General features: G+C 41.4%; 1 protein-coding gene across 1 annotated transcript in view; it reads right to left on the reverse strand.

The window, feature by feature from the left end:
• LOC135224205 (protein Wnt-1-like) overlaps nucleotides 1-11,215 on the reverse strand; it is a 141,534-nt gene that overhangs the window by 23,181 nt on the left and 107,138 nt on the right. The window contains exon 4 of the mRNA XM_064263064.1: nucleotides 10,078-10,217. Within this exon, the coding sequence (XP_064119134.1) occupies nucleotides 10,078-10,217 (140 nt within the window). The remainder of the gene's footprint in view (nucleotides 1-10,077; nucleotides 10,218-11,215) is intronic.

Consider the following 11,215-nt stretch of genomic DNA (forward strand, 5'->3'; position numbering starts at 1 on the left):
TTGTGATTAGTTACCCAATATACCACCATTCTATCCAATTTAAAAAAAAATTCTGACTTCTAAGGAGCTTTTCCCGGTAAATCAAGCAATGAAATGGTTATATGATTCGCTTGTACCTTCAAGTTGCGTAAAAATTAATGTTTTCGTTCCACGTGAGTAGCAGATTCTGAGAGCTATTCCTTTGGGAAACGAGTCGAGCATTCCCCGTAGAGTTTCGGGCTGCACTTGCATTCCTTCAGTAACATTTATTTCTTGGAATGAATCTTTAATGGATAAAATAGGTTCAATTAAATGCTTAGGCATAGCCAATACTTTCATCATTTCTTCTTTATAGCATAAACTGATTAAACAGTTCTCTGCCCTTGCCAGTATCCTACTCTCAGCTTATTACCCGTAATGCTGCAAATCATTTTTTTACTTAACATTACTGACATACCGGGCTGAATATAAAATTAGTTACAAAACTAAAACCGGCTTGGGGCCACTTTTTTTATCAACATTTTTAGAGCAGAAATAGTGTTTATAGAATAAAGTACACGGGAAGTTTAGGGCATTGGAACGCCAGATATTTAGAAGGAATAGGAGTAAAAAAAGTCTGCGAAATACATCAGATTTATTTGGCAAATTTTCGAGCCGTTACGTCTCATCTTCTGGGCTGTAAAATGTACAAAATTTGCAAATTAAAAACAGACTCAGTAAAAGTGACACGTAACAAAGGTTAAAATAACAATTCAATTATTTTTTTTGCGATTAGCTTTTATTACGAGTCACTTCTTCTAAGTGTGTTTTTAATTTTTAAATTTTGCATATCTACTGCCCTGAAGATGATCCTTAACATCTCGAAAGTTTGGCCAATACATCTGATATGTTATTCCTTCTAGAATAAACTATATTGGTGACTTGGATGTTAAATGCAGGTGATTGTTGTAGAATTCACCTTCTGTCGTCAGGCTTGAAGAAAGTTGCCGACCTCGACTGCAACGACTTTGATTAATTTATTGAAAGATATGACAGATACGATCGTCGGATTCGTGATGACTAGAAATAACAAAAGCAATGCGTCATTTTATGGAACGTCTGGTATCTTAGATAATTAAAATAAACACTGTCAATTCCTTCTTCTTCTTCTTCTCAGAATTGTTGCAGAATTTGAGCAAACGAGTTATGAGTAATAACCTAAGCCCTTCAAAGCACGGTAAAAATTAGTAGTTGACTTACAATCAACTCATTGATATATGATATACGCACCAAAAACAATGTTATAACACAAAGACTATGACCCTGGTCAATTTGAGTCATCCCAACTGATACCAAATAAAATTCTCATGGAGGCCCCAATCATCACCATCAACCTGATTATCATAATTATCATTGTGTTATCTGTCTCGAGCCATTGTTCTGGCGGCCCGGACAGCCACCTCCCCCTCAACCCCCCCCCCCCCCCCCGCCTCGACCTTCCATTAGCGCCTGGAAACGAAATGTTTCGAGAACGACGGAAAACTTTTTCTTAATCAGCTCCCGGTTCGGATAACTGAACGCAAGACTCCCCAGACATTTGAAATATGCAGCATAACAAGGTATGCATAAGAATGAAAAAGACTCGACTGCGGCCGGCCCGAGGGTCTTCCCTCCCTGCTAGGCTCACAGTCTCTCCATTGCTCCTTCCCTCCCGACTAGACTAAGTCTCTCCAGTGCTCCTTCCCTCCCTGCTAGACTCAGTCTCTCCCCTACACATTCCCTCCCTGCTAGACTCAGTCTCTCCCCTACACATTCCCTCCCTGCTAGACTCAGTCTCTCCCCTACACATTCCCTCCCTGCTAGACTCAGTCTCTCCCCTGCACCTTCCCTCCCTGCTAGACTCAGTCTCTCCCCTACACATTCCCTCCCTGCTAAACTCAGTCTCTCCCCTGCACCTCCCCTCCCTGCTAGACTCAGTCTCTCCCTTACACATTCCCTCCCTGCTAGACTCAGTCTCTTCAGTGCTCCTTCCCTCCCTACTGGACTCAGTCTCTCCCCTGCACCTTCCCTTGTATTTCCAGTGGCCTATTCGCCATACACCTACCCTCCCTTTATTCCTGTCATCTTTGTTTTCATTCCCTCATGCCTTCCCTCTGTCTCCTTATTCCCTACTTCACTCCCTACTCTATTATCTCCAGCCCCTTGTTTTCTACATTTGCCAGTCCTTTGTATCCTCTTCTCCCGATTCCTATCACGTCTTTATTCCCACTCCCTTATTCCCTCCTTCATTTACTCCCTTTCTACCCTTTCTCGCCCAGTGGTCCCATACGTCTTTTTTTTTTTACTCCCCTTTTTATTCCTCCTTCATTTCCCTCCCTTCTTCACCTTCTCTTTTCCGTCCGCTTTCCCGAGGTCACGTCTGGTTGTGGCCCACTCCCTTTATTCCTCCCTTCATTTCCTCCCTTCTTCATTCCTTCCTCTTGATTCCATCACGTCTTTATTTCCACTCCCTTATTCCCATTTCCCTCCCTTCATCCTCCTCGATTCCCCATCACGTGTCTTTAATTCACTCCCTTATTCCCTCCTTCATTTCCTCCCTTCTTCATCCTTCTCTCGATTCCCATCACGTCTTTTATTCCGCTCTTGTTTTCCTCCTTATTTTCCTCCCTTTCCTTCATTCCTTCTTTCCCGACCCATCACGTCTTTATTCCACCCCTTATTCCCTCCCTCATTTCCTCCCTTCTTCATCCTTCTCTTGATTTCCCATCACGTCTTTATTCCCACTCCCTTATTCCCTCCTTATTTCCTCCTTCTTCAATCCTTCTCTTCGATTCCCATCAAACGTCTTTAATTCCCTCCCTTATTTCCCTCCTTTTATGTTCCCTCTTTCATTCCCTTTCACGTTCCATCCCATCCTTTATTCCCTCCTTATTTCCCCCTTCCCTTCATCCTTCTCTTCGATTCCATCAACTCTTTAATTCCCACTTCCTTATTCCCTCCTTATTTCCTCCCTTCCTTCATCCTTCCTCATCGATTCCCAATCACGTCTTTATTCCACTTCCTTCCCTTATTTCCTCCCTTCTTCATCCCCTTCTCATCGATTCCCATCAACGTCTTTTTTTCCCCCTCCCTTATTCCCTCCCTCATTTCCTCCCTTCTTCATCCTTTCCTCGATTTCCATCACCGTCTTTATTTCCCGATTCCCTTATTCCCTCCTTATTTCCTCCCTTCTTTCATCCTTCTCCATTCCCGTCCGCATTCCTACTCCCTTATTCCCTCCCTTATTTCCCTCCCTTCCTTCTCCTTCTCTTCGATTCCCCCCATCACGTTTTATTCCCACTCCCCTTCCCTCCTTATTTCCTCCTTCTTCATCCTTCCTCTCGATTCCCTCAACTCTTTATTCCCACTCCCTTTTATTTTCCTCCCTTCTTCATCCCTTCTCTTCGATTCCCCATCACGTCTTATTTCCCCCCCACCCTCCCTTATTTCCTTCCCTTCTTCTTCCTTCTCTCGATTTCCCATCCACGTCTTTATTCCCACTTCCCTTATTTCCCTCCTTATTTCCTCCCTTCTTCATCCTTCTCGAATTCCCCATCACGTTTAATTCCCACTCCCTTATTCCTCCTTATTTTCCTCCTTCTTTCATCTTCTCTGATTCCCATCACGGTCTTTATTCCCATCCCTTATTCCCTCCTTATTTCCTCCCTTCCTTTTCATCCTTTCTCTATTCCATTCCCACGTCTTTTTCCACCCCCTTATTCCCTTTTTCCCTCCATTTTCCTCCCCTTCTTCTCCTTCTCTCGATTCCCATTCACGTCTTTATTTCCCTCCATTCCCTTTCCTCCCTTCCCTTTCATCCTTCTCCTCGATTCCCCATCAAACGTCTTTATTTTCCACTTCCCTTATTTCCCTCCCTTATTTCCTTCCTTCCTTCGTTCCTTCTCTCTTATTCCCATCCCACCCCGTTCTTGTATTCCCACTTTCCCATTATTCCTCCCTTATTTCCTCCCTTCTTCATTCCTTCTCATCGATTCCCAATCACGTTCTTTAATTCCCAACTCCCTTATTCCTCCTTATTTCCTCCCTTTTTTCTTCCTTCCTTCTCGATTCCCATTAACGTCCTTTAATTCCCTCCCTTATTTCCCTCCTTTATTTCCTCCTTCTTCATTTCCTTCTCTTCCGCCATCACGTCTTTTTCCCTCCTCCTTATTCCCTCCTTATTTCCTCCCTTCCTTCTTCCTTCTTTCTCGATTCCCATCACGGTCCTTTATTTTCCCAACTCCCCTTCCCTTTCCCTCCCCTTTTCCATCCCTTCCTCCTGATTCCCATCGTCTTTATTTCCCAATCCCTTATTTCCCCATTTCCTCCCTTCTTCATCCTTCTCTCGATTCCCATCACGTCTTTTTTTCCCACTCCCTTATTCCCTCCCTCATTTCCTCCCTTCTTATCTTCTCTCCGTTCCCAATTCCGTCCTTTATTCCCACTCCCTTATTCCTCCCTATTTCCCTCCCTTTCTTTCATCCTTCTCTTGATTTCCCATCACGTCTTTTTTTCCCACTCCCTTATTCCCTCCTTTATTTCCTCCCTTCTTTATCCTTCTCTTGATTTCCCATCACGTCTTATTCCACCCTCCCTTTTCCCGTCCTTATTTCCTCCCTTCTTCATCCTTCTCTCGATTCCCATCACGTCTTTATTCCCACTCCCTTATTCCTCCTTATTTCCTCCCTTCTTCATCCTTCCTCCCTCATTTCCATCATCTTTATCCACTCCCTTAATTTCCCCTTCCTTCTTACCTTCTCCTTCGAATTCCCATCACGTCTTTATTCCACTCCTTTATTCCCTTCCTTATTTCCTCCCTTCCCTTCATCCTTCTTCCTCCCTTCTTCCCATTCCTCGTTCCCTTTATTCCACTCCTTTATTCCCCTCCCTTATTTCCTCCCTTCTTCATCCTTCTCTCGATTCCCATCACGTCTTTATTCCCACTCCCTTATTCCCTCCTTCATTTCCTCCCTTCTTCATCCTTCTCTCGATTCCCATCACGTCTTTATTCCCACTCCCTTATTCCCTCCCTCATTTCCTCCCTTCTTCATTCCTTTCTCTTTCCCGATTTCCCTTTCACTTTCTTTATTCCCCTTCCTTATTTCCCTCCCTTATTTCCTCCCTTCTTCATTCCCTTTCTCGATTCCCATCAACGTCTTTAATTCCCAATCCTTTTCCCTTTCCTTCCCTTTCCTTCCTTCTGTCCTTCCTCTCGATTCCATCCCCATCTTTATTCCCACTCCCTTTATTTTCCTCCCTTCTTCATCCTTCTCCTCGCTTTCCCATCAGGTCTTTATTCCCACTCCCTTAATTTCCTCCCTCTTCATCCCTTCCTCTCGATTCCATCAGGTCTTTATTCCCATCCCTTATTCCTCCCTTCTTCATCCTTCTCTCGATTCCCATCACGTCTTTTTTTCCCACTCCCTTATTCCCTCCTTCATTTCCTCCCTTCTTCATCCTTCTCTCGATTCCCATCACGTCTTTATTCCCACTCCCTTATTTCCTCCCTTCTTCATCCTTCTCTCGATTCCCATCAACGTTTCTTTATTTCCTCCAACTTCCCGCTTATTTCCCGCTCCCTTCCTTTCCATCCCTTCTTTCCTCCCTTCCCTTCCCCATTCCTTCTTCTTTATTCCCACTCCCTTTTTTTAAATTTCCTCCCTTCTTCATCCTTCTCTCGATTCCCATCACGTCTTTTTTTCCCACTCCCTTATTCCCTCCCTCATTTCCTCCCTTCTTCATCCTTCTCTCGATTCCCATCACGGTGTTCTTTAATTCCCCTCCCTTATTTTCCTTCCCCTTCTTCATCCTTCTCTCGATTCCTCCACGTCTTTATTTCCCACTCCCTTATTGTCCTTCCTCCTTTCCTCTTTCCTTCTCTTGATCGCGTCCCTTTATTCCACTTCCCTTATTTTCCTCCTTTCTTCCATCCTTCTCTCGATTCCCTCAACGTCTTTATTCCCACTCCCTTATTTCCCTCCTTTATTTCCTTCCCTTCTTATCCGCCCATCACGTCTTTATTCCCATCCCTTATTTCCTCCCTTCTTCAATCCTTCTTCTCCTATTCCCATCACGCTCTTTATTCCACCCTTATTCCTCCCTCCCTCATTTCCTCCCGCTTCTTCACCCTCTTTCTCGATTCCCGATTCCCACGTCTTTTTTTTCACTCCCTATTCTCCCTTCCATTTCTCCCTTCATCCCTCTCTCCGGTTCCCACACGTCTCCCACCCTTCCCTTATTTCCCTCCCCTTCAATTTCCTTCCCTTCTTCATTCCCTTCTCTTGATTTCCCATCAAGTCCCCTTTTTTTTCACCCCCTTCCTTATTTCCTCCTATTTCCCTCTTCTTCAGAGTCCTGTGCTTTACCCCCTTCAGTGCACCTTCACTGTATATTCCCAATCCCTGATTTCCTTCCATCCCTTCCATCTATTTCAGTCCCTTTTCCCTCTTTCTACTGTTCCTCCCTTTATTCTGAGTCTCAGAGGACCTCCTTCAGCCCTTCCCTCCATTTATTCCACTTTTCCTACTTCCTCCTAAGTTTATCCTTCGGTTGTTTATTGCTAGTTCCCTGCAGCTTCTTTTATTCGTCCCTCCTTTATCGTCTTCTGATCTCTAATTCTTCAATTCCCCCCCATTTTTCCTTTTTCCTCCTTCCGTCCCTTCCCTCATTCCGTATACTGCATCCTCTCCCATGATCGCAACCCTCCTGATTCCCATTCCCAATTCCATCCTCTAATCACCCCCCAAGCCCCATTTGCACCTTGTTCGCTCCTTTAGGCACCCCTCCCCTCCATTCCGAGCCCCCTGTTCCCACCTCGATACCAACCCCACCCTCTCCCCCATCCCCGCCTACAACACCACGTCGACGCCAACAATCGTCGCAGCATCTCCAGCTATCTGATCTCAACGTTATCTTTCTGCTTCACAGGATTCAAAGGATTATTGAGAAAACTCCCATCGTCTTCATCTCTCCACGACTCTCGGTGTTTGCATACGTTGTTTATGTTTCTGCGGGGACACCATCGCCCGCCGATTAAGAGAGGTTCTCTCTCGACTGAGAACGCTCGTTTATTCCCTGAGCTGTAAATCAACTGATGATACAGGTTTTATTGAAAATAATGGTTATTTCAGCCGCGTTTATTTTGTATAGAAGTTTCTCTATTCTTCTTGTTATATGTGGTAGATATATTAGAGAATGTTAACCAAATAGATTTCTGATTCTGCGACATAAGAATAATTTTGCCTGTTTTTAAAGAACGCGAATATACGACGTGAAATGAATTCACCACCGTGCAAATTAAACGCTACAGATTAAGTCAACTCGCAATTTCATACCGAGAAATTGCCTCAAATTTAATCAGAATCGAACAAAACTTCCCAAAAATAAAAGGAACAAACAAAATGAATAGATGAACAACGTAACCATATACATTGTTTCTTCCTGCCTTTTATCTCTTCGTAATAAGAGATAATATTGGAGGTTCCCTCGTTAATTTGCAGTTAACATCGCTTATCTGATACTGAATGTTAGATCTGGATCTCACAAACATCATTATGATTTCTTCTTCTTTTTTTCCTAGTCTTAATCATGCTTTTCAATGTCCTTCATGGTCTGATAATCACGCCAGTGACATTCATAGGCTATTCACGGGACAAAGGATCTTACAAGAAGAAGAAGAAGAAGGAGAAGGAGAAGAAGAATAAGAATAAAAGAAGAGACAGCAAAGAGGTTATTAATGAAAATTAATCGTAATAGTTTGATAATTGTTAAATATTTGTGAACAGAATGCGCTAAAATTGCGCGAGTATTTCTCCAGAGAGGCTAATAACTTTCCAACATAGAACAAAATACAATACCATAAAATAATGTTTATTTTTATCATTTTAGATTTATTACATTACCAGGAGAGAGACAATGACTTCAGAAAGCTGATATACATTTTTATCAGCAAATAAACTACTACGCACACTGAAAATTCTGTACCCAATCTTAAGTAGAAGGACGGTGCTTGTGAACTACATAACAGAAACCGTTGAGGAGAATTAGAGAAAGACGAACATATTCTAAGGACTAATAAATATTTATTAGATGTTCATAAATCCAGCTCCACTGCCTGAGATTCATCCAAATGGTCCAAGTGCCTAAACCATGATGCACTTAAGCTACAATTTCCTCAAAATATTTTCACTCTCAGTGGGTCCTGGTTTAACTTCATCCCTTATAATTTTTTCCCAAAATAAGTATTTGCTATAGGTTCATACTGAGGATTGTCCGAATGGACCTTTGTCCTAAGTAGAAAACTGATCATGTAGTTTCCAGAAATATGTATTTGATAACTGTACATTGAAACGCATTACACAGGCCGAAAGCCACCCAAATGGACCGGTACAAAATTAACCCGGTACATTTCCAAGAGTACCGTTATTTCACTCTCGTTCTCTCCGAAACGCTATTTCACCCCGACTCGAGCGACCGAGGACACTGCTGCTGGTCCAAGTAATGAGAAACAGCACAAAAAGTTCACGCCTTAATTTTTCATATCGGTTAACGAGGGATGCCCTGATGTTCGATGGCCCCTCCGTCTGTGACCTAGTCTGTATTTTGGTCTCATGCGTGGATAATCGAAGTGCTTATTTCTTGGCCCTAATGATACCGGTCCAGTGACACTGATATAAACCTGCATTTCACGGGAGAAAGAACTCTAATCTCGAGCTCTTATTTGACAAAGGGTGACAAAGGGGCGATCTTCATTTTTCTTGCGGTTGGGGGCCTGGCGGGGAGATGCGCTCGCAGGAGATTTATAAGGATGTGAAGCGCATGTCTTTTGAATTTGCTGAAAAAGTATTCACAGAAACGAAATAAACGCAAGAGGAAGAAGACTTTGCCAGCGACCGACAACATGGCGTATTGTTTATAACACAATCGGGAAACGGAAATTTTGTCAAGCAATACTCCTACGAAAATAGTCGGCTGACAGTTCTATATTTGTCCCAGCAGAAATCACGCACAGGTGAGCTCCTTTTCTTAATTTATCGAATAAAAGAAAGCCAACATTAGCAATTAATTATGGGGAACACTTCTCGTTTCCCATGGCTTTGTATCCGAAGTTATGAAGATGTTTTTCTCGCCGTCGTTTACGGCCGGTCGAAAATAGCTCGGCCAGAACAGCTGGTGTTTTTATGTCCTTCTTTGGGAATGCTACCCGATACTATAAATGAGATAAGGCGAGGCAGCTAGTACTACAGTAAAAAGGATTACCTTTTACGTGTTCAACTATTATCTAAATAAGAAAGTTCATTTGGTACTCGTAATTTTGTTAAATGTGTGTGAATTCACACTCTAAACACTTTATATACACAGGAGTATGTGAGTATGTGTGTGTGCTTATTTTTCGTGTGTGGATGATTCTTATATGAAAATAAATTATAAAATCTTGTCAGCTCATGGATCGCCGCTACAGTGTGCTTGGTTATTATTTATATATAATCACAAAAATTTGTTTGACATGCTAGCTTCTTAAATATATGAAATTCTCATAAGATAATATGTATATATATAATATATTATATATTATAAAATTAATATATATATATATATATAGATATAAATAATGTATATATATAATATATATATTTATATATATTAATATATATAATATAACATATAATATATTAAATAATATATATAAAATGCTTAAAAAATCAAAAACAGATGCACGTGACTTCAGTAGACAAGCGAATACCACATGAATATGACAAGTAGAAGGTCAGTACCAAACGCTTTCACGTGTTTATTCGTGCATCGTCGGGGCGCAAAAATGCATGAATAAACACGAGAAAGCGCTTGGTACTGACATTCTGTCTGTTATTTTCATATAGTACTCGCTTGCACACACACACATATATACATTAACATTACATATTAGATATATTCTATATAATACTATATATATATATCTATAATACTATCTATATATAATGTGCGTGTCTATGTACGTGTATGTGGGTATGTAGAAGCCTACATATTTAGTCCAGGCGTGATTTTAGCACCAGAATATATTTGATAATCTTGACAACTCACCAAGCGACCGACTTCGTTGTTGTGAAGGTTGACAGGAAACCGAGGATCTCTCCTGTTCTCGCCGGCGTCGACGAAGAGCCTCGAAAACTTGTGGCCGAACTCGATGTTGTCCGAACAGCCGCCCCATTCCCAGTCAAGACCTGAAGGTTACAAGTAGGCTGTAATATAATCGGAGAGAAAGAGAGAGAGACAGAGAGAGAGGAATAAGTGTAATAGCTACATATTTCCACATAAGACCCTTTTGGATAAATACGAGTTATTCGGACCCCATGCAACACATGAATAATTCTATAATACATGACAATTATATGAGGTTATGGTATTTAGAGAGAGAGAGAGAGAGAGAGAGAGAGAGAGAGAGAGAGAGAGGAGTGCAACAAGTGAATAATACAGTAATACATGACCATTATAAGAGGTTGTGGTATTTAGAGAGAGATAGATAGATAGATAGATAATTAGAGAGAGAGAGAGAGAGAGAGATAGGAGTCAGTGTAATAGCTACATATTTCCACATAAGACCCTTTTGGATAAAGAAGAGTTATTCAGACCCCATGCAACACATGAATAATTCTATAATACATGACAATTATAAGAGGTTATGATAGAGAGAGAGAGAGAGAGAGAGAGAGAGACAGACAGACAGACAGACAGACAGAGAGAGAAATAAGTGTAATAGCTACATATTTCCACATAAGACCCTTTTGGAGAAAGAGGAGTCATTCAGACCTCATACAACATCTGGATATATGAACAACTCTTTAATGCATGACAATTATAGGTTATGATATTTAGAAAGAGAGAGAGAGAGAGAGAGAGAGAGAGAGAGAGAGAGAGAGAGAGATTCTGACTGACAGTAAATTAAAATACAAAGTAAATTATTTACGGTCTTACAGTTATACATTAATTCTGGATATAAGATTCATTACACGATAGATGATCGTTATACTAACGGTGATACAGGATAGCTATCCAAAAACCCTTTAGGACAAAGAAAGAATAATTTTAATAAAGTAGCTTTCAGAAGGTTGTTCTGAACTTATAAAGTTTTCCAATCTGTTATTCTTATCAGTTCATTATTTTTTTTCACTACTTCCCTTTTGGAACGAGTATTATTTTAAAGAATGGAAGCATATTCCTA

The sequence above is a fragment of the Macrobrachium nipponense genome, chromosome 20 (assembly GCF_015104395.2).
Source record: "Macrobrachium nipponense isolate FS-2020 chromosome 20, ASM1510439v2, whole genome shotgun sequence".
Classification (NCBI taxonomy): domain Eukaryota; kingdom Metazoa; phylum Arthropoda; class Malacostraca; order Decapoda; family Palaemonidae; genus Macrobrachium; species Macrobrachium nipponense.